Source organism: Aythya marila (genome assembly GCF_965140915.1).
Source record: "Aythya marila genome assembly, chromosome: 3".
In the NCBI taxonomy this organism is placed as follows: Eukaryota; Metazoa; Chordata; class Aves; order Anseriformes; family Anatidae; genus Aythya; species Aythya marila.
In genome coordinates, this window is record NC_139044.1 from 1,462,362 (window position 1) to 1,487,278 (window position 24,917).

The 24,917-nt window shown below is 37.6% G+C and overlaps 1 protein-coding gene across 1 annotated transcript in view; it reads left to right on the top strand.

The window, feature by feature from the left end:
• SPTLC3 (serine palmitoyltransferase long chain base subunit 3) overlaps window positions 1-24,917 on the top strand; it is an 87,858-nt gene that overhangs the window by 9,954 nt on the left and 52,987 nt on the right. Inside the window, exon 3 of the mRNA XM_082758063.1 lies at window positions 23,779-23,970. Within this exon, the coding sequence (XP_082614189.1) occupies window positions 23,779-23,970 (192 nt within the window). The remainder of the gene's footprint in view (window positions 1-23,778; window positions 23,971-24,917) is intronic.

Below are 24,917 nucleotides of genomic sequence, written 5' to 3' on the forward strand. Positions count from 1 at the left end.
TGGGCACAATGATAAGGTAATGGTTGCTTAGGGACTGTTCTAGGTGTCTGTAAAACCTGACTTTAGCCAGAATAATGGTTAACATCATGTTGTTTCTCACAGCTTGCTGCTTGCAAGTGTGCAGTGGTGATTCAAATCCTGGTTTATTGTGTACTAGACACTATAAAGAGCCCTTAATTTATCACTGTACACGGGTCTGTTTCTGCTGCCAACAGAATTATGAACTCTCTCAAGGATTATTATTTTTTAATTTCTTTTTGAAGAAAATTAACATTTGTTGTGGCTAAGACTGTGGCACCGAGCAGCAAAACAGGAAATTAAATTTCCTTACAATGACCATTGGCTCAGCCAGAGAATTCCTGCCATTCCTGGCAGCTAACTTTTCCACAGAAAACACTTTCTGAAAGCAACCAAGCCAGAAGTTTTGTGAGGCCATTGTCTGAGAGAGCTGTCATTGTGGGATGGATGTTGAATTGGGAAGAAAAACAGAGCGTAAGGAGCAGAGCAGGCAGGAATAAACAGTTTTCTGGGCCAGACCAGAGTACCAAGGGGGTTTCACACTTTGGGATGCATTAATTCAGCCAGATAGCTAGAGCAACAAGATGCCTTCGGTATGAAACTGTGAGGTGAGCAGCTGAATTCCCAGGGCAGCAATCATCGACGTACACCCATGTTTTCAGCACCAAGGTAATGCTTAACCTGTTCGGGCCAGGTGACTTTCTCCCTTCCCTGTTTCTACAAAGGGGCCCAACACCAGTTTGAGAGGGACCCATGTCTGCCTTCAGTCTGAGGAAGAAGATGCTCCTGCTGCAATTGATCTGAGACTGAAAGCTTTTTGAATTCCTGGGAGATCATCTGGTGTAGATGTAATGCAGCAAAGATTTGTCTGTTCTGATCATCTCAGTCTTTTTGGAAATCATTCAGCTGTATCCTTTTTTTTCGCTCCTTCAGCCAAGCACAGCCTTTGGCATCTGCTATGCTATTTCCCCCTCTTCCATAAAAATCTATTTCCACCCCACTCAGCCTACCAAGAATCGAGGATTTATCGACTGAGCAACAGGAATATGGAAAGGGATATCTGCGGTGGGAAGCTGAGACCTGCAGTCACATCACGCTGCGCTCTGCTTCCTCCAGGAACTTCCATTTGAGTTGCTGCTTTCTTGTCGCTGCTGCTGATTCCTGTGGGCTGAAGGGCTGCCATCCAGCCCTCCCCGTGACTCATGTAGCTATCTGAGACTTCATCCTGGCCGATCTTCACAATCTGTTGGCCTGCGCTTGGAGTCACAGCGGCCATTTGTACGCTCCTGAGCTTCTTGGGGTGTTCTGTGAGAGTGACTCAGCCTGTCTCCATCTTCAAGCTTCTGTCTCTGCCTTGTGCCTTCACAAAACTTTCCGTATTTCTTTTGAAGGGAACATTCTTCCCTTAGTTTGGCCCCTTTAGGTTACCTGCAAGAAGTGCAAAAGCAGCTAGGATCAGGATGTTGTACATGCTGCTGTGGGGCAGATTCATGAAGATCACCCAAACCACTGCCTAGAGAGGGCAGAACACAGATGTTTCCACCCAGTCCTCAGCAGCCGTGAGTCAGTGACTGTAGTGATTTGATACAGGAACCACGGAGGCTGGGGAATATAACTTGAGAAATAAATTAAAGACTGTCAGTGAATGTCAGCTCTTACCTCATTGTCAGCTGCTCCCAGAAAGAATCCCAGCCCTGTGATCTGATCAGACGTATCTCCTGCTCAGGCCACATGCTGAGCAGCCTCACTGCTAGCACTTCAGGTGCTGCACAGAAACCAACACCAAGCAATGAAACAATTCACAGGCACAATTCAACATTAATGAGATTTTGTGGAAGACATTTCATGGTCCAAGAGAATGTTTGAAAAATAAGCATGTTTTTTCAGTTCTTTAAGATCATATTCACATAAATTCAACTGTTTGAGCTTTTGGACTTCTGGCAATCTCTTTACACCAGGCATGCTCAAAAGGATCATTTTATTTATTTTATTTATTTTTGACTGCATGTCTGTTGATGTCGTCTCTTCTTTATATAAGGCATTACTCTCCTGTGTTGTCACTGTACAATTTTTCCTTGCATCATTGTTTTATATAAACAGCTTTTTGGTTTGCATATGTGGGTGGTGAAATTGTATGGGAGGTTCTAGCAGGTACCAGGGAGTGTTAATACCCAAGGGGGAAGTTTTGTTGCTTTTTGTTGTTTTGTTTTAATCACAAAGGAAACAAAACTGTGATTTGATGAAATCGTCACCCCTCTTCCTCTCTTCTAATCATAGTTGTCTCTCACCTAGGAGCTATCATCCTCGGTTGCTTTTCACTTGCTTTAGGTTATGTCAGAACCGATAGTGAAGTTTTTATGAGCCTTTAAGTAGTGAATTGTTGCATCTGTAAGTGAATATATCAGGGGCATTACAAACTGGTTCTGGTTGGTGTGTGTGTGTGTGTGTGTTACAGCACAGTGTAATCCCAGGTTGAGAAATGCAAAATTACTTTATCAAATAATGTATGAAGAATGCCACATGGGTGGAATTGTTTATTAGTCATTTTTGGCTTTAGATACATTTCGTAATAGCATCTCTTTAAGTTGAACTCAGAACCTTTGAGTCTGGTATCTGATTCTTACTCATAAGCAAGCAGGAATAATTAAAGATTCCAAAACAAAGCACAAACATTTGCCACAATCTACAACTTTTAAAGGAAAAAGTTAATGTTTTGTTCATTTGTTGCATTCTGTGACAATTATACTGTTAATACATGTTAAGCCTAATTGTTCTTAAAGTCTGCATTTGTTTTCGAGAGACAGCCTATTAATTCCGTCATCCGACTTAATTTTGAGATGTATACAAATTGAACTGGTATGTTGATATGCATAGTGTGAAACATTGGATATTTTGTGTGTATTTATAAGATTTGGCAAAATAACTATGGGCTGGTTTTCTGTCTTGAGACAGAATACATGGACTTTGGGAACTGAGCATCTTTAACCCAAGATGAAACTGAATTTTAGTAAACCTTTTGTACTAGGAGAAGTATAAGTTGCTGCATTCCTTGAAAAGGAATTAATTGGCCTTCTCATGTGTCATATTCGCTAGCTAAAGAATGAAAATTCTGCAAAAAGATAAGTCTTTAACCTGAAATGCACCGGACCAAGAAGGCCTGCAGTGAGGCTGCCATCTTTTTGTTTGTTTTGTGAGCATGGATGGGTGAGCTGGCAGGCCCCGAAGTCTTGGCTTCTGGGCAGTGGTGCTCAGTGTGCAAACCCAGCAGAGGACTTGTTTTTTCAGCAAAAACTGATGTCTAGAAGATCCTTCTGTTTTCCTTCATGACAAAGTATTCCCAAGCATGCAGGTTCACCTGTTTCCAGCAAGTTTTTCTCTGTACTTCATTGGTGTCTTGGCTCTCCTAAATTTCTCTTCTGTTGAGAAATTTATTCTGTTTACTGACTTACTGGATAAGGGAAGTCCTGCCATCACTTTTTTGATTTCAGAAAGAAATTACCATGTTGGGTTTTTTTTTGGTTTTTTTTTTTCATTAGAGATACATCTTTAGAGGTTATGCAAGAGTGAAAGTCACCAGACTCTTTGCCAGTAATGAACAAGACCATGTAACCAAGAATGACAGATCAAAAATGGAACTCTATCAACTTACGTTCCCCCACACACACTTCCAACCCAAAGTATTGATTAACTGATATATTTGAAAATGTTGACATGGACTTCTACGCTGTTAGGACAACAGAAATTAAGCAAAGGAAGGTAAAAACCATCTTTACTTATCTATAGGTGGAAAACATTCTAATGCTTGCCTAGAAAAGGTACTATTAGTAGTTTTTATATCTGATGTTCAGTATAACTGGAGACCTGTTGAGAACTTCTCATGCACATGGGCTGAGAACTATGTTTTTATGAAACTGAGGTAAAGCATATATTTTTATTTAATTCTTTTATTATTATTAGCAGAAACTCTGGCTTTTTTGGCTGTTACAGTATGTAGCTGATGAGAAACATAGTGCTGCAATCCTCTAATTATGTTGCAGAAATGTTAATGTTTACAGGAAACAATTTAATTCGACAAGTTATTCAGATTCTTAAAGCATGCCTATGCTTATAGGTGTCAAAAATATGTGTGTTTGGGGATATTGTATGGGGGGGGGAAACTACATAGTTTCATAAATAGTATTATACAAACTGTGCCGAAAGTTAATAATCTTAGTTCATTTTGACCTAGTTTTCTATAGAAGCAGGGCATATGTAGCAGCAGTAGCTGTCTGTCAACTCCTTAATAACTTGTGAACCTCTTAGCCATTTTCAGCGGGATTTGACAAAGTCATGTCATCCTTTCTTTCCTTAAAGCAGGCAGCTGGGCACAGGAGAAAAAGCTCTGCATATTCCTTGTTTAAAGAGGAGCTGCTGTGTGAACTCATTTCTCCTGTACCCTTTCTAGTAGAAAGGAGATTTGATCTATGTCCCAAGTAAGAAGGAAGTTTCCATTGGTGTGTTTCTTAATTTGATAGCAAAGTCAGTCTACGTGACACATCTACAGAAACCCAGAATTTATTATTCCCCAGGTCTGCAGATCTCTGTTTACTTCTGCTCTAGCTTATTTCTGTGTGGCATGTACTTTATTGCTTTTCTGTGGAATTTTTTTGGACTGTAAACTTTCTGACTCTGTTTTCTGTTCGAGTAAAATACTTGGTACACATAGGAGTGGTATCTATTAAGTGCCTTTTCAGAGGGCTTTTTCATCAGCCTTCCCATGTTTTGCAAATATCAGTAGCCTATCATCCATACTGTGTAATGTAGTTGAGCTATCTCCTTCTCTAGTTGCTGCAGTTAAGCCAGGATAGGAAAATGGACTTTGGTCTCATTTCTCACAGGACACTTCTCCTCTGCCAGTCTATCTACAGGTGGAACTTGAGTTTAAATTAAATGTACTAAATCACAGTTACTGATTTGCAGTAATTCAATTCTCATTCAGTCATCCATTAGTTCTTCATCTTTAGAGACTGGGTCCAAAGGTAAGCATGTTCGAAGTCATCATTGTCATCTAACTGGCGCTTCCCCAATTCACAAAGGCTGTATGATTTCAGTTTACCTCCTGCTGATCACATATTGCACCTACTCAGCAACAGCATTCTCTAGTGAAGATGTATTTTGAGACATCAGCATAAAGACAGAAATGCAATGGAAACAAAACTCTCACCCTGTGACAGGTAGTTTTTGTAAGCTTGGTCAGAAGTTCGGTAGTTAGGCATTTTGGAGAGCTTTAACTACTTTCCTGAGATTTAGGGGATCATAATTAGAAGATTTTTCTGAGCTACTCACACAATAACTTGATAGGGTGGAAAGTCTGTCAGAGAGCTTTTAACCAGATGCAAGAAAGGCTTCTCCTTAGAAACAAAGTTTGGAAGACTGTCAGAATAGGTATTAAGTGTTCCTTAGTTTTCTTCTTGTTTTGGGTGATGATTTGTTGGCATGGCAATCAAAATATCTCAGCACTGTGACACTTCTCAGTAAATAATCAATGGCTGACTGACAGTAATTTGTCTGCGGACTTTGCTGTTTGCCACTTACTCCTATTCCCCCTTCCTCCAGCTTTTGCATCATCCTGACTTATGGCTAGCATTTCCAGACTGCATTTAGTCACTGTTGCATTTGTGGCTGTGCTACGTGTCCTTTTTTTCCATTTGAATGAAAAAAAAAATTATATTCATTTTCCTCAAGACTCACTCAGGGTTTGCAATGCAACGTTTCCACAAAGGTATGGCAGATGGGCACGTATCATGTTTTGGCAACTGTATTTGCCAACCATACTTTCTTGGAATAGGAAACATTTACGTATCAGATGATGATGGTGATAGCCAGAGTTACAACTCTGATGATAAATCTTCTGGCACAATTTCCTGAAACTTGTAGTAGAAGCACATAAGCCAGTAATACTTTCTATACTATTGGACAAGGCTTTTTTCTTACCTTGATAGAACTGCTAGCTTCTTGTTTCTCTCTTAGATCCATTCAGCCATGGTTAAAACAAGCAATCACACCCATGTTTTGTCCATTTACACATTCTGGTAGGTCATTGCAAATTAGAACAAGAATTAGTGATTTTGGGGCCATATCATTCAGCATGTAGGATGTAGCAGAGCTCATAAACAACATTATTTAAACAACTGAATGGGTAAGAACACTGCCAGAGCTTAGAAATATTCTGTATTTTGAAAATATAGTTAAATCTCTCTCATTTAAAAAAATAAAATAAAATAAAAAAATAATCAAATGACAAGACATTGAAGGAGAAGGATATCCCTAAAGCTGACAGAAGTAGTTTTTACATACTGGTCACTTCTGGAATAGGAAAATTCATTATTGAGCTGCAGGATATCTAATTTATTTAACATTGGTCAGTTCACATATTCAGATTACTGATCAGCTACATATAAAGCTTTGCATGTCATAAACCAGGCAGGTTAGAATTATAATGAGTTGCTTTAGGTCCCACTTTCACATCTGTTATGAGAAAAACGTGCTTGGGAGAAAGACATACCTACTTGGTACAACTTCTAAGTATTCACAAAGCAGTATTATGGACAAGGAATCACACGAGGATAAAGCATGAACTTCTGTAACTTCTTCTCGCTTTCGAGTCAAGTTCAGTAAAATCTGTATTAGTCAATGCAAGGGACAGGTGACAAGTTGCCATGCAGGGTGGAAATTGGGGGGTGAGATAAAGCACTGGTTGAACTGGAGAGTCTGGCTTGTTCGGTTGTCCTGAGGAGCGAGCTCTGTTCAGCAGTGTGGTAGTGCTCCGATGGAGTGAGGTGGAGCTGCCCGAGGCAGCAAAATGCACTGTGAGAACTAGGTCAGGGGTGTGCCGAGCTCCTGGGGTGCCGGCGTAGCCAGAGGCTAGAGAGGGAAAGCCAGGAGGAGGTGAAAGGTGTATGGGTTGAGCCTGTGGCAGGTGATCTCAGCCAGGATGAAGGCAAGGAACCGAGGGGAAGGAATGGTGCAATGACAGGAAGATGTAGGTCAGTGAGCAGCTGCAGTCTTAAAAGGAGGAGGTGATTCTTTTTCACTCCTTTTTGCAAAATAGCAAAGAAGTACCATTACTGAGTAGGATTCATGGGGATGGCTACCAAAACATAAATCATTTGACAGCCATCATATTACTAATGTGTAGTTCTCTGAAAGGAAAAACTTCAGTGTTGACTGAATATTTTTATCTGAGCATCAGTTATAACAAAAGCAGTCTTGCTTACTGTGGCTGCCACAGCCAGCTTTTTACCATATTCCCATTAGGAGAGTTCTAGGATGACCTTTTTGTAACTGTTTGCAACACCTTTGTTCAGTTCTCTTTGTCTGGGTTAGTAAGCATACCATAATCTTCTTTTGTATAAATTCTTCAAGAGTATACTTACATTTTACAATTTTATTTCCAAATCCAAAGTTGAGCCATAGTATTCCAGAGCAAATGTGTTCACCTCTGCAGGATGTCTCTTAAAAGACTAAAAACAGATTTGAGGGCTGCACAGAGAGGGGATGGTGGGGGAAACAGGGATGGATCATAGGAGATGAGGATAGAGTTGCAGGTTTTTGTGTAGAAAAGCAAACCTTCCATGTTCCTTGACTGAGGTGTGCAACACTGGAAAAAGTCAGCAATGCTTAGCTCTTGTGCACTACAGAGACTGAGGGACATGGATGGAATTTCAAAATAATTCAGTTTTGCTTTGCAAACTAAGTGGCCAGATTTTTGGAATGACTCCTACTGAAAATAAAAATCTTTGGAAATTCTGTGGTCTGTGATCCTGTCTCCTGGCACTGTCAGAATGTTCGTGTCAAATATTTTCCATTCTTTGCATGAATTTACCCTTTCCAAGTTTGTGTTCTGTTCTAATGCAAATAATCTGGGTACTTTAAAGATTGGATATTTTCATTCAGTCAAGACAAATGTAATAATTTGAACCTGAAGCATAACTATATTTTTATTTTCTGTACCTTCCTGTATATCTTCACTTACAACTGCATATAACTGAGCTAAACCTGATTACAAAGCCACCACCTCTCACTGAAGCAAGGTGCAACATCTAGCTTACATAAAGCTCTGTGCCAGGAAGAGGTTGGCAGGCTTGCTCAGAAGACAGTACAGATGATCTCCTGCCAATGCGGAGCACTGCTGGTTAAAGTGAGGAATATGAAACATCATTGGAAACATCATGTTCTCCCATAATTCAAGCAATTATATGAAAAGGTAACTCAGGCTACTTACACAGCCTTTGCAGCTGGAAGTTCTGTTTTTCTGGAGGAAAGATTTGTCCTTTTTAGAAGTTTCTCTAGCATTTTGTGCTCCTGCCTCTAGCTGTTTTGTGAGTACTGAGCTTTGCCTTCTTTAGAGCTCAATAAAAGGTGAGTTCCCTAGTCATATTTCCCCACTGTTAGACCCTAGATTCTGCCTTGTAAGTCCTTGCTGTTGGGCAGTTCTACCAGAGTTTTGTTCTTAGAGCTTCAACCTTCCTCCAACTGAGCAGAAAGGGGAGTGGAGGGGGGGAACACACAACATATAAGTACTGCAAATTGTGTTTTATTGCATGTGTTATCTTCCAGAAATTGGTGTGCTTTAAGAGAGTAGCTTTGATCCATGGGAGGGGAAAAAAAAAAAAGAAAAAAAAAAAAGACAACCATACTACCTGGTATGAATTGTTCTCCAGAAGCGGGGCTATATTCTTGAATTGTGATGGTTATTCACCATGTCGCTGTTTTCATCCTTGATTTTGTACCTATTGATCTTTTACACAGATTGAAGTTATTCCATTTGTCCATAAGTGAGATGTCAGGCACATAAAAATTCTTAATTCAGCTTAGGACAATTAATTTCCTGAGTGAGAAGGGGGGGGGGGGGGGGGGGCGGATACAGAACTTTTTTACCCCATGGAATAAGAAGCAATATAAAAGCAGAAGCAGTTACCAGCGTATGTTAGTGTTGTTTCAGAACTCACTATAAAGCATTGTGTCTCACGCATCTAAATACTTAGAAGAGCATCTCCTTAGTTTTTGTGAGGAGGTTATGTGTGAGACCTCAGATAAGTATTTTATTCCCCACTGTAACTGAGCTTTATTAATTCTGTGTCTTGGGACATGATATTGAGATCGTGCTACTTTGCACACATGGACATTAATCAGAAGTAAATGATATTTTTCTCTGTTAGATGGTAGGATGTAAGTATAAACTTCACCCTGACACAGGAGTTACTGGATGAGCTAAAGCCAGAACAAATGGGACACCTCTCTCTACTACAGCTGGAACACCATCTTATTTATCATTGGTTTATCTGCCACATTGCACGAATACATTAGTTGCAGCCACTACAGGAGGGTATGGCCTTAATCTTATATTCAGGTTTGCAATTTTTGTTTGCAGTATAAATTTTGTTTTTTACTACAGTACAAATTTTGTTAAAGATCTTGACAATATGAAACATATCTTCTGAAAATGTGTCTTTTATAGGATTTAAAACCAATTTATGCAAAATCTTACATCTCTTTGAATAGTGATTTACTTGATTATATGACATAGTCAGAATGAAGGAGTTACTCTGCTTGTAGCTGATTTTATCTCCTTATGAGTTCCAGCGTTGGTGTTAATTTTAAGGGGACATTTTGGAAATCTAAGTTAAGCTAAGGGGAAAAGAGACACTGACTTTAGATACAGGATGCAGGAAGATGGTTTGGAATGCTACATCAAAGCATAGTAGCTTTTGTTAAAGTCTTAGATTTCTGCAGGTCATGTTCAGCTTCTATCATTTCCCAAATCATGTTCATGGAAAGATTTATCTTCTGTGTTAAGTTTTACTTTGACCGATGTTTTTACTTATCATGTACACCTTTAAGCAACTTTTTTTTTTTATGTGAAAGTGTTCTTGAGGTAGGAGTAACAGGTTTTCTGTGCCCACAAAATAAATCTGTACAGTCTTTATTAGGTATAACTTTGTTCGCTGATCCGTAAAGTGTACTGAACACATTTAAATTTTCCAAATACAGAGTTGCCAAGAGCCAGGGTCATTTTAATTTATTTTTGTTTTAAACAAAAACTATATATTCGCTTCCTTCTTCTAGCATCCATGGCTTGAAGGTTATCTCTGTCTACTTGCATTTGACTCTTTGGAAAATATATTGGCTATTTTCTGAGTGTTCATTCTTTTCTGTTCCACATTCCACGTCACAGTGAGGTTTTTGAACATAAGGTAAATCTAAATGATGAAATTAACATGATCTAACTTAATGTTTGATTGATTTTTTCAGTAGAAAGTTTTTTCTCATGTCTGATCTAAGCCACCTTGACCGTCATTTTACAATGCTGTATCTTGTCCAGAACATAATTCATTCCCTTCCTCTTGCAGTTACCTGTTACATGTTTTAAGACTCTCAAACCACCAGTCCTCAGGGCTTTCTCTTCCCTTTAGAGTAAACAGTTCAAATTCTTTCATTCGTTTCTCAGAACTTTATTTCCAGTCTTTATCTTTCTCTTCCCAGATCTCTACAGTTAGTTCAAATCTCTGTTCTGTATTGCCCAAAGCTGGATGGAGGACTTCAGCAGAGATCTGTATAGTGCTTTGTAACATTAGAGTGCTTTGTCCTTTTGCCCTTAACATTGTTCTCTTGAAGGATGGCTGTTTTTAACAACTCATTTTAATATCCCTTCCTATGGAGTTGCATGCTATTTCCAAGTACAGTTGTGCTTTCTTGAAATCTGTTATTCTGCTGTTCCATTTCCTGCTTTTCCCAAGTCCCTTGATTTCTACCATTTTATGAGCTTATGATCAGTATAAATGAAAACTTTGAGTTAAGATGCCCTAATGTCTACTTAAACTACTTCCAAGTAATGTTTTCAGTATTATTTTTTAATTTGCCTCACCGCAACAGAGGAAGAAGAAATAATCTTAGAGGTAAGAGAGAGAGAGGCTTGTGAAGTGTCCACAACTGTTTTTTGTGTTTGTTTTTTTTGTTTGTTTGTTTTGTTTTGTTTTCCCATGAGTGATAGAACTACTCATCTTGTGTGTACAGAAACTTCTACTCCAGAAAATTGCAATTTGACTACCATGTCTCTTACTTTCCAGATAGGCAAGAGAAAGCACTTATCAAGGCTTGGCATATTCTATGCAGGTGCTGACTGGTGGGTCGTTACATGTCTATGTGTAATTTACTCCAAGAACCTTCAAAGAGATGAGTTATTACTGTCTTTCCTTCTGTCTGTCGGTTTGGACCAGTTTAAATTATCAAGGTCAGATTTTCCTGAAGCTTTCAGAAAAGTTCATGTCTTGGAAGACCTCAATTCTTCTGTCAGGTTGAAATTGGTCTAACTCAAAAACTCTTAGGGGGGTACTTGCAAACAGAGGGGCAACATGATAACATAACCCATTGTTTTCTTTGAAAAGTTTAAAATTTTTCACATTGAAAAGCTTAATTCAGATGAGTTTTTGCTGCTTGTCATGCATTTGAAAAGACACTTTCCTTTGAACCAAGCAAAACATGCTTCTGTCACTCCTTTCTTTCAGTGTGCTTACACCTGACTTCTGTCTTTTGAATTCCTGGTGTTCTTTTTCTTACTTCTTCTGTCTTCAGCCAAGAACCACAACTCCCAGATGTTTGCCTCTGGCTAGATGTGTATCTACTAATGAAAATTAGTACCACATGTTGGGATGAGGACTTTCCTTGTTGTATATACCTAGACTTCTATAAAACCTGAGGAGAGCATTTATTTAAGTATAATTTCTGCAAATGTAGAGGAGGAAGGTTCAGATGAGAGAATGCAAGCCATTCTGATCTTCAGTGTTTCATAATTACTGGAACAGCTTATAAAAATAATTTTATTGCATGATGTACTGAAAATAACCATGTACAATTTATTTCTAGATTATTTTTTATTAATCTTAAAGTAATTGAAGTAGAATACATTTGACTGTGAGCTCTAAGATTGAGTTAGCCAATTTAATAATGGTTAATGAATGTCATTACAATTAAATAGGCATTAAGCAGTCGTCAAGGAATGGATCATCTTTTCCAATTATACCAGGAAGAAATTGAAATTAGTGGGAATAGAGTGCCTCTTGGAGGACTTATTGTACCACCTCTGGGATCTTGGAGGAGTCCTGTGAGTTCCTCACAAGTATAGAGGTGGAGATCGCTCAATCATAGCAGATTGAAATCACCTTTTCTTAATATTTAAAAAATAAATCAAAATAGAGAAGGGTGTTACTGTTTCTGCTGTTTTTTAGAAAGAAAAAAATATCCGAAGAAAGCAATTCATTGTAATTTGTGAAAATACACAGCTTTTCTGCAATTGGGCACGAGTGTAAAAGAAATATCAGACTGTATTTGTGTTTTAAATGGATGTAAAGATTCTGCAGAATCATGTCAAATTTCTCACCTGGACTTTTTGCAGTATTGTGATAATCTTATATCATTTATTGCTCAGGTACCTCTATTAAGATAGTTTAATTGCTTACTTTCTCATATTTAGCTGTCTCACTCAGCTTTTCAGCATGTAACCAATGTATTTGTACCTTATAAGAAGCTGCAAGTGTAGAATTTGTTATGGTATGTTTCTTCTCACTACTCTTGTGTTATGAACTGCGGGATTTAAATATAGTCGGTGCTAATGTAAACTTCACAGTTTTTTCTGTAGTTCTGTCTCTCATTCAAAAAAAAAAAAAAAAAAAAAAAAAAAAAGGAATCTACCTCCAGTTAAGAGGTTGACATTTCTCTGAAATACACATTTTATTCTACAGAATATTCTCCACAGTCTACAGAAATGTTTATTTCCATTTTTGTAGTACTGAGTTGTTCCGTATCACACTCATCTTAATTAGTCATGAATTCTGTTTCTGATGGGATTTCTTGCTGTAGTCTTGAAAGCAACATATGAAGAGCTTGTGTAAGCTTTCTATAATTATATTGCTTTTTCTGTATTGCTTACAATTCAATCTATTTTTTTATGCAGTGGTACTCAAGTGTTTGATTGTTTTCTAGATCATTCTTCCTCCCAGATATTTTACAGCAATGCTTGATGCTTAGCCTTGCAGCCTCTAAGAATCAATTACATTGGGACTGGTATTATATACCATCTTGTTCAGATTTTTTTTTCCCAAATATGTACTGATTTGAGTTCCTTAGCAATGAATTTCAACTGTAATCCACCTTTGGTGTTGTTCACAATTTATTCAAGTATTTATAGACTAATAAAAATTAGCCAGTTTTCTATACATGTTGCATCTGGGCAGCCCTGATCAGGGAAGAAGAAGAAGAAAAAAAGTACGTGTGGGTGCCTTCACAATAGCACAAGCCAGATTGTTTAATCATGACACTTTAGGCCAGATTGTGGTGCTCAGTTAATTCTAGTCACTTCTCTTGCAAAGAAATCAAGAGGCTATCATAGGATGTGTGGGGGGAAAAAAAAAAAAAGTGTAATGAGTAATTTGGAACAATTTAATTTAGGAAGTATATTTAAAGTATGTAAAGGAGTAAACAGGCTTTAACTTGCATAATTGAAATGGTGGAACCCATTCCTATAAGACTTAAATATCCATGTGAAATATAGCAAGTTGAAAAATTTTTATGGTTGGTATTAGTATTATTTTAAAAACAAAATAGGAGTTTTGAAAGAAAATGTCAGACCTTCAACAAAATCTCACTAGTTGGTGGATCCAGGTTACTCTGTAAACTTCTTCTGGGCTTCTTGCAACATAACTTGGACTGCAACCTATCTATCCTCATGTCATGTTGTTATAGTAGATGGTACACTGATGCGATCAGGTATGCCAGTTCTGATGCTGGCTTTGGTATGATCCATCCCAGTTTAATTATGCCATGAGCTCTACTGCCAAGTTGCCTAACTATTGTTTAAATGAATTCCTTTCATCTTGCTTAAGACAGTTTCTCTTGTGTTTTAAGGTGTCAAGATATTCATTTTCTCAACTTTTGTCACTTCGTGATATAATGTGAGACTATAGCCACCTTTAGTAATGGTTGTCTCTCATCTTCCTCAAATTCTTCTATCCTAAAGTTCTGTTCTTTATTATAAAAATGAAAAGGCTTTTTTGAACTTTTTTCTTTTTCTTTTTTCTTTTACCAGTTTTGCTTTGTTTTCCTACTGAGCTTTTAATTACCCTACATGAGAAGTTAGCAGCACGTCCTGGTTGCCTCTTTTTGTTCTTGAGAAAAATTGTTTTTCCCCATCATTAAATCTGTAACTTTTTGATTCTGGTATTTCATCTCTTTCTTTGTCAGTGGTATGCTAGGAGATTCATATTTAAATACCGTTACAAAAGAAATTAATTACCTTGGAGGATATAGAATAAATAGTAAAATTTGTCTGATTTCATTAAGAAAATTGGCAATGATTTTCTGTCTTCACTTTTCTGAGATATGATAGATAACTCATTGCAATAACAGGAATGTCTTGCAGAGCACGTTTTCCACTTAACTTGTGCATTACACTCAAAATAAGTGGAATAACGTACAAATTATTCTAATGATACACAACTCTGAGGTAGGAAATGTGAATGCTGTAAATTCTGTTCATGATACTTTCACAAAGGACCCAGTGTTCAGTGCCTTCCAAAAGTCTTCATCAAAACTGGTGCTGTCATCTTGGGAGCGAAGGGTGGCCTGAGGCTTTCTGAAGCATTAACACATTAAGACTGAATCTTGTCATGTATTTAGCATGGGAAGTCCAGGGACACGTCCATCCTGATAGGAAATGAGTCTCATTATTAAGCTGTTTCCTTTTGTCTCCTGTACAGAATCCTGGTCCTGTTTGAAGCCACTGTAGTTTATAATGGGAAAGCACTAGGATCCAACGCTGATCCAGTCATGCAAGTTACTGCGCAGCATCTGTCTGTTCACCTGTAATGTTTTCCTCACAAGGGAATTTTGTGGAGAGAACAATCTGATGTTAGTTAAAACACTTTCTGGTGTTCTTTGCAAAGTCTGTACGTGGGAAGCTGAGCTGGTGGATTGCTTCATATAGATTTTATAATAGAGCCTGCACTGGGCAAAATCACTAAGAGTCTGGTTAGATAATATCAAGTATCTTTCTATTCAATTACATTTTCAGTCACAAAAATGTGTAGAGACTCCACTGAATGACTTCCTAAATGATAAATCATTTCTGGAAGAAATTTCATATGTTAGGAGATCACCACTAGTGTCACACAGAAATGGAAACCATTTCAAGTAGTACTACTTTGACCCTTGTTTGTTTTCTGCCATTCATTCTTAAAGCCAAAGCCATGGGATATGAATGATAGGGAAGAGATCCTGATGTGGCCAGGCAGTGTGACTCTTGTAGTTCACTATGAGCTTTGGAAATAATAGCAAACACTTGCTGCAACTTGACGCCAGGAACTGTGCCAGAATTCCTGTAACCTAGGCGTCTCATCTCGTTCTTTTGTCTGATTCAACGTGTCTGGCTTTCTACTCTGTAATTGCTGTAAGGTTAGGAAATACCTTCTGGTATGCGTAACTATCTCCCTGGTTAGTGAACTTCACTGTTATGTCTCTAGTAATTTAAAATTATTAAACTTCATCTTTGCCTTCCCAGTTATATCTTTGCCATCCCTTCTTTCATCTTTGCCATCCCTTCCCATTTATACTGAGTCCCCTTTGAATTCTCCAGCAACAATGGAAAGCAGAATAATAGCTATATCAGGCCTTTTACATACTCCTTTTTCATTTTAATGTTTCTTGCTATTGCTTGTAATGTACAGATGTAAAGTCATTAGAAGAATGTACTATGTGATTTTTTTTCCCTGTGTACTGTTTATGTGTCTTAGTTGGTACTGGATTTTATCTGTTTATACAGCAATTTCGGAAATCTACAGTTCAAAGCAGTGTTTGCTACTGGCGTGAAAGCTCTCCAAAGAAATTCTTCCTGTGTGTCCCAAGTCGGTGTGAATGCATCTAAATTTCTCTGCTATACAGAGATGTATGTGGTTTTTATTTTGACAAATACTATAGTGCAACCATTCTGCAATGTGTAATTCAGCTTACTGGACTAAATTCATTACAGATGAAAATGTACATATCCATAGATTTTGGGAAAACTGCACACAGACAATTTACTTCGTTGCAAATAACCATTCACTGATGCCAGAATGCACAGTGTCTGTGATGTGTGCAGGGATGGAAACACATATCCTGACACACCAGGATAAGAGGCAACTTGAATAAGGATGTCTGCATAAAACTTATAAAAGATGATGAAACATTCATCTTCTAAGTTCATCTCTGCTCTAGCTTAGACTTTTTATGACTGTTGTCTCTGGACTTCTGCCAATTTTTTTTCCTTCCTGAACCTTGTGAGTAAGAAGTCTGTCTTCCAGCTTCCCATGTTGCATTCAAAAGTATTATTTTGTCTCTTTTTATTCCTTATACTGTACAAGGAAGCTGTTTCTAAAATGCTTCATAGTGCCCAATACTAGCTCTACTTTGTGATAGTGTTCAAGGGAAGGTCACTAGTGACATAAAAGGTGAAATTCCAATTTGTTTTGTTGAGAAAAGGTTCAAGTCACACTGAGTATTAATATGCTATGAGATTTTTCTTCTGATGTTAAGTAGCATGTATTCTTCATGTAGGTTATTGTTCTTTCTACAGGCAATATATCTGATAGAAAGGGGATTGTAAAATTGAATATGGAGCAAGTGTTTGTCACAGCAATGTACTTAGTCTAATATCTGCGTAGTAAGGATTTTTTTTATTTTATAACAATGCTTTTTATTTAACAGTATGTTTTGAATGATCTTGTCTTTCACAACAGTAGTTGTCATTGCAGGACTCCATTATTTTGTGCTGTAAAATCTGTTACAAGGTGGATGTCTTGGAGCTCCATTTCTGCTTAACTGAAAAAAAAAAAAAATGGTGCAAGTGTGGGAAATGAAAACCCCATCTTCTCATCTGCTTTTTTTGCTATTTGTCCATACTATGCTGCCATGAATTTGTACAAGGAAGCTGGAAGTTCTCGGTTAGTCATTAGATTTAGATTACAGGTGGTTGTTGGTTAGTTGGTTGTGTTTCAAAGTGATTTCGCTGGTGAGTATGAAAAGTAAGGTGAAAGGACCCAAGCTTCACAAAAGCACAAAGTGACAGAGCAGAACAAGCAGCAGCTCGTACAGCTTATAAGGGAGCAAACTTCTCACTTTCTGAGTTGTTAGATTCTAAACCTCTAGGAAGTTCAATAGCACATGGATTCTCAAGTTACTGTGAAGGTTTCTTAAATTTCCTAAGTCTTCTGAACAGTCCTGGACATTTTGCTCTGTTTTTAGCAATTGCTTCACTACCAGGTGTATTTTTTTTCTCAAAATTTCAGTGGAAATCAATAACCAGTCTAAACAAGGGTTCTGCAGACACAGGAGTAATAGCACACGTGTTTTTTTGTTTTGTTTCTATTTACAGTTCGTGCTGTGTGAAAATTACACTTTCTTCTGGCTTGGTCACATTTTAAGAGGCTGTGGCCTACATTTTAGCACCTTCTAGACATCAGTTTCACAATTATTTTTAATTTAAGACTTGTATGTATAGCTCAGTAAGCTACGAACTCACTGTGTAGCCATTTTTGGTTTGTATTTTCAGGATTTACAGGCTCAGACCTCTCAATGTGTTGTAACAGAGAAGAAACAATATACTTGCAATAAAGGATATCATTGCCAATAACTGCAGAGATTTGTGAAGTGATCTCAGTCTGTTGATCTTATATTCATTATAGGAAACTTCTGATTTTTGTAATCTTATATTTTCCTTTCCGTAACCCTTTTCTTTTCCTGAGGACTTCATGCAATCATTAAGAATTCTAGTCTCTAATGGATACTGAGGGACGGTGTTTCTGTGAGAAAGCACTAGTTGTAGCAGGCTTGTATAGAACAGTTTTATTCTTTGAGACCCAGTCTTCTCATGACAATGTTCCCTAGAGGACAGAGTTGCATATCAGCCACTTCAAAATCTGACTATCCAGTGGCAAGCTCTTGGGGGGGATTTAGGCTGACCATACCCTTCTTATGGCTGAAATGGGACCCCGTATTATCCCATCTTCAGCTTCTGCTCCAGGAGGGTACAAGCCTCTAAAGGTCCTGTGTACTGCCTGCCATCACCATGTAGCTGTCTCACACATTCTAGGACATCTAAAATCACCTGCATTTAGGGTCTTTCCCCAGATTTTTCCTCCACCCCCAATGTTAGAAAGGAAATGTCTGTTTAGAACCAAACCATCTGCAAGCAACCAGATGGTGCATCCGTGATTACCAGTCTGTGCTCCCATCAGTTCTTGGCTGTAGCAATGCACTGTCACAATTTGCTCAGGATTTCAGTGGGTACTTGAAATCTGGCAGGTACTGAGCAAAGGTGTCTTTCATTTGTTTCACAGATTTCAACATCTACCCCTTTCATATTCATATCTGTCACAGAAGTTTTATGTGGATCACTCAGCTTGTGTTGCCTTTTTTTTTTTTTTTTTTATAGGTTTTATGCAACAATGTGATAACATCTGATCCAGACACAGATTAAACTTTCTTCTTAAACTGAGTGAGAGTAAAATAAAGTTTCACCTGTTTCTGGATCACTTTTTGTTTGTTGTGGAGAATTTATATTAAAAGACAGACTTTTTCTTTATTCTCCTAGTAGTTTTGCTTCAAAGATATAGCTATTTGTACTTACTACTGCTGTATTGGAAGTGACCATAGTAGGGCGCACTTTTTTTTTTTTTTTTTTTTTTTTGAGAGGGCTTTCAAAAAGCAGATCAGTTTCTGGATTTCTTTACAGTGTACATGTATATTGCCTCTACAGAACAGACTTGTGTGAAAACATGAGCTCTTGGGTCCTCATAGCTCCAGTCATGTGGGTTTACTCCTAACTCATGCTGGTGTAAGTGGTTACCTCTTTGCCAGCAAATTAGTCACAGTCAGCACACAGATTCAGTAGTGTCACACTATGCCCATGTTGTTCAGCCCTAGCTCTCCACTTCGACATGATTCTGGCTCATGTTGACTAGCACTCTCCCAGAGGCTGCATGACCTAAATGAAATGAAAATGTCTTTCCTCACTTTCTGGGTAGTATAAACAAATATTTAAGTACTATTCACACTATTGCACAGATATATTTTATTTTTCTTTGCTAATGGAAATCTCATGTTTTGTAACTCCTCCTTTGAAAAGTGTTGCCAGAAGTCTGCTTAGACTTTCAGATTAGTTTACATGATTCTAATAGCACTGTTAGATTTGTTGTTAGTGTTAATTTCTCCATTTTAAACCTGAGGGGGTTAAGAGGATATTCCTCATGATGGAAAAGATAGAAATTGTTTCAAAATCATTTTGCTAACTGCAGAATATGGGGATATAAGGTGTATTGCATTTAAAGCTGGTTTTATTGACTGTATTGGCATCGCTCCTGTTGACTTCAATGGCATTAAAATCTTTCCCAGGAATTCTCTTGCTGTGAGTATCTTACTGGAAACCACTTTGCAACTGTGGTTTAAAGCTGCTGCCAAATCTGTCGACATGGATTCTGTATAACTGTGTGCTGCACACAGAGTTATGAGCTGGAGCTGCCAGTACGACCTTCGGTTGAAAGAGAGCAAAAGGCAGCATGTTCTAGTAAACTAAACAGACTCAGCGCAAGAAAGTTGCATATTATAGTCCTGATTGTGCTGTTGGTTTCTGTGAAGCTGATGAAATCCTAGATTTGTCTATCAGAGCGGTAAAATATCTGTTTACTTTGAATTTCTTCTATAGCCTGTCTGCCTTGAGTGTCTTTATAACTTGCATTGGTGGATTCATTGCATTTGTGCCTAGAAAGTACCCTTTCTCTGTAGCAGACTAGTGAGTGACTATTGTGATTTGGAATACTGGCAGAATTTTTTAAACAAGCCAAGAAAATGTGGATTAGCATATCACAAAGCATGTTTACTCAAAATTTGTAAAGGAATCCAAAAATAAAGTTGCTGAATAACTCTGGGCTGCTGCTTAAGATGGCATTTTCACCACAGAAATGGAGTGTTATAAATAAGATACAAATTTTAAAAATGTGACCAAGTAGGTGCAGGGAATGAACTCCTCCTGGGACTGGAGCTGTGCTTTCACAATTTTTACTAACAGTCTGGGAAAAAAAGGGGTGAGGAGAAATAGGTGACAATAGGTGTTGACAGTACAGAATTTTTCAGAGTAGTGGAAGATTAATTCTGGATAACAACACAATGTTCTCATAGTAACATTTGATAAAATGGTAGAAAAAATTACGTGTCACTAATTAAAAAGCAATACATGAATTGGAAGAGGAAAATGATCCTAACATGCAAAAATAGCAGTGTGCTCTAAAAGGTGTTTATTGCAGCTAAGGAAGGATATACTGTAATCACTAGGGATATTTCTGGAACTGTGAACTGTTGCAAAAAGGCAGACAGAATGTCAGAGATATTGACAAAATCAACAGAAAACAAGCCAAAGCATCATTTCCCGGAGTGTAAATTGACACTGTGCCCTCCAGTATTGTATGTAATTTTAATTCCCTTATCCTGCATTACAAAAAGGTATTATTGAACTAGGCAGACTGAAGAGAAAGTTGAACATTATAATATAGATTATTCATTTTTTCCTGTGCAAGAAGAAAGAGACTAATCTAGTCTTAAATAGATTAAGGTTCTTCAGTTTGAAAAGGACAAGTGGAGAAGCAGAAGTCATTTGAGTAAAGAGAACGACAAGTAGCATAATTTCTCAAGCAGAAAAATTGAATAGAGGGCAGTGGTCAGAAAGTAAATTATCAAGTGAAATTTATCAGTTGTATAATAAATAAATATATTTTTTTTACAGATGAAATCAATTATTGAAATTCACAGTTTGTATCCACATCAGTTGCAGGTTCAAAAGTGATGAACAAATTCATAGTTATCCCCTGATGATGCAATTAATTAAATGTGATGACAGAGTCTTGGGTTCATGAAACATCCAAGCCACAAATTGTTGGAAGTTAGGAGAATATACTCAAGAAAGCATCATTCTCTATTTTTGCTTCTAGAACCTTTGTTTTATCTGCTAGGATTGGTACAGGCAGGGGGCTAGAAATCTCCTATTCCCTACAGATGTTCTTATGGATAGTTGTAAGTGTACAATTCAGCAAAGCACCCAGTGTGTAACTAGTGATCTCTGAGTCACTGCAGGTGTTTGTAAGAGATATGTTGTATTAGACTCCGGTGCCAGTAACAACCCAACTACATCAGCCTTTGCAGTCTAGGTGCTTAAAATTCACTGTCTCTGATTCCACCTCTTTCTTTATGATTACACATAGAAATCTAACAGTAACATAATGCAAAATGTCAATTCAGTATTCATCCACTGATCATTTAGGTTGACTGGAATTGTTGATCATGATCAGTCAGTCCTACCTTTACCCCAGTGCTTGGATTTGAAGTGCTGCTCAAAAGCATCCCAATAATCTACTCTCCAGAAGCAGCAAATCTACTTACTTATGTTATTCCAGTGTTTGTACTCTTTTTTTCTTTTTTTTTTTTTCTTTTTTTCCCCCTGGGACTCCAAGGATGGGTGAAATGCCCTCTGTTTTCCCCACTTTAGTTTTTAGATGTCACTGTTTTTCTGAATTTGTTTTCCCAGCCTTGTACTGACCTTGTGCTATCTGAAGACTGTTGGTTTTCATTGTTCATAGACTGTCACGTGTTAGAAAATTTGGGTCACCATTTAACGTTGTGTTCAGTGTTTTACTCCTGTTGATGTGCCATTTACCACTAGCTGTTTGTATTAAGAATAGAAGGGGATGGTGGTTGCATCTTTAAATATATATACCATACCGACTGTATAAACCAGGAGCAGCTGAATGCAGAGCATTTTGTTGCAGAAGAGAGCTTTGCAATGCAGGACTCTGATATAAGCCAAAGCTTCTCTGCTCCTTTACAAATAAAACATATAACTGTAAAGTGTTTATTAATAAAATTGCTAAACATCATGCTAATTCTCTCCTCTGGACTAAGGTTCATTATCACATCGGCACAGCTTGCCAAACTACAACGTCAATGGAATTGCCATAGATGACCATAAGTATGCTCTTAGCCTGTGGCAAACATATGGTAATGGGGCTTAGCTTAGTCCTTGATGGAATAGAGCATTGTGTCGTAGCGTACACACAGCTCTTGTGGCTTACCTGAAATATGACTGGACCAGGTATTTAACTCACTCTCATAGAATGTTTTTCATGGTAAATGGGTTGGCCTAAAAGAATAATTAGCTTTAGGTAGAGGTGCCTATGCAGAATTGCTTCAAAGGTCTACACTCGCATGGGGAGAACCAGCTCTCTATTCCTTCTCCTTCACAAGGTAGTAAGTCTTCCCAAAGGCTAGATGAATTTCTGTTCACCATCACCCTGGAATTTCTTCCTTTTTTGGGTTTCTACAAAATCTTTACATTCTATCCTGTATCCTGCATTTTTTTTTTCTTTTGGGAAAGCACTGTAAATCCAAGATTGGACAGTAAGCTACAATTGAAATCAAAATCATCTGAAGATAAAGGCAACTTAATGCAGTATGCTAGGTCTAGCAAGTGCAGTGAATTTGTGGTTGTTCTTAATGTAATTATTGTATTTCAGCTTGCTGTGTTGCATAAATAATCTTTTATTTTGGCTCATCCATCCCACAGGCAGTAATGGATTAATGCAATTTTTTCATATGGTTGTAGGCTTTGCTTTAGAATAAGCTCAAAAATGGTCCTTTTTTAACAGAAGGATTACATTTTTTAATTATTTTTTGAATTGGCAAGTTGAACGTTACTAGAAAGTAACCGGAAATGCTGTCCTATTTTGTGGAAATGAGGGGTTACTTCTATTTTAAAGAACAATCTGATAAACATTCTGAATATAGGTTGGTCTGAAAAGATTGCAGTTGAAAACTTGAGCTTCTTTCACTTGTGAACTCCCAAAGTTTTAGAATATTTTAAAGACAAATTAATTTTGTCCACGCATGATTGTAAGTTTCTAGGAGTCGGTCACAATAGCATGACGAATTCCAGCAAACAAAGGGTGTGCATTTGTCCATGTGTATTGCCTTTTGTTTCTTTTTTTTTTTCTGTTTTGTAATACCTTTAGAAGTATGGAAGAGGTAATTGGAAGTATAATTAAAGGCATTTTTGAAATTGGAACAGAAATGGAAGGCTGGGATTATTGCTGTTTTGGGTACTTCCTCAGATCTGAAGAACAGCATGGCAAAGGTGCCCTATTTTAGGCAGGATTTCCTGTTTATGGGTTAGCTGCTGTAGCGGGTTACACAAGCGTTTCAGAAGCAGCGTCAGGCCCAGTGTAGGTGAGTTTTCAATGCCGCCCTTCCCTTTTTATAGTTTGGTCTTGCAAGAACAGAGTATTGTGGTTTGCATTTAATCACCTTTGAAATAATTGTCCAATTAAACAGTAATATGTTGCCAGTCTTTCATAAGTTTCCAGTGTTTCAAAATAGACAAGGGAGTGGTGTTGAAGACGCCTGCAATTGAAGACATTGGTGGAGAGGAGAGAAAATTGAATATATTTGCAGTGATCAGTAGCACCAGCAGTGTTAGAAGCCCCCTCCTCCAAGTATAAATTGCATTATCTGATATGGTGAGAGGTCTAAATGCCTCTCCTGCTTTGTTGTATATTAGAGGAAAAGATTTACTTCAAGGTTTAAGGTTTTGGTATAAACTTTGATCATTTGAAGAGTTATTAATCCCAAGTTTCTGTTCTATATTTTCAGAAGAATGGTGTATCAAATGGAACTCTCTACAAAAAAACATTTATTGAGCACTTTGAACAGGCACCAATGTATGTTGCAGTTCTTACTTTCGTGGGTTTTGGAGTGGGCACAATATTTGGCTACCTGCGGGATTTTATGAGAGCCTGGGGACTAGAAAAACGTAACATTGCTGAAGAGAGAGAACAACAAAAAGTACGTATAAAAAAGTATGTATGTATCCACAGCTGAGTTTTCCACTGTCAGCAGAATAGAATCTCAATGTCTTAGGTCAATTCAAAGAAAAAGAAAACTCATAAACCCTTTATTGTTAACTATATCATCTAGCTATATCTCTTCAACCCCTGTCTTTCCATATGCTACCTTATCCTTTCTAGCAATAGGCAGAACTAACATCTTTGTGATTGCTCACTTATGTTTGTCAAACTGCTAGTCACAAAGCACCTCAGCAAGTTCAATTGCATTGTAACTTCATTTAGATTTTTTGCTGCTCCACCTCCTCTGCGCAGTTTGAACTGTGACTTACTATAGCACCTGGCATAATGGAGTAAAACTGTAAATAGTATTACTGTTCCTCTTACAAATAAAATTCCCAAAATAATGTTTTCTGATTTGGCTTCTCAAAGATGCTTGCACTACAAAATGAAATACAATGGTGTAATCTTTATATGAGCATTCTCTTGGAATAACTTTTTTCAATTCACTTATTTTGGCCATTCATGCACTATTTTGATTTCAGATATGCTAGTTAAATCTTGACACCATCCACAATGTATCTACATGGTCAGTTAATTCTCCAGTCTTCTACATATGTAATTACATGCCATGTTATTTTATCAGTCCATTGAATCCAATATCTAACATGGCTATATTTCTGTTTCATATAAAACTTTATTTTGATTCTGTACCTTTCTTTTAGTTTAATTTTCAAATTAAAATCCATAGATAGAAACTAATCATCAGCCAAACTCATTGTCTTAACTGTTTGGATGTCCAGTCTAGACCAATAATGCCCAGATCATTTGGACTAACTTTAATCTAGCATGGCCAATATTTAATGAAATACGGTGAGTTATTTCTCTGTTTTCAATCTGCTCTGCACGTAGCAAAATGTTCAATTTGAAACGTTTAGATTCTCCAAG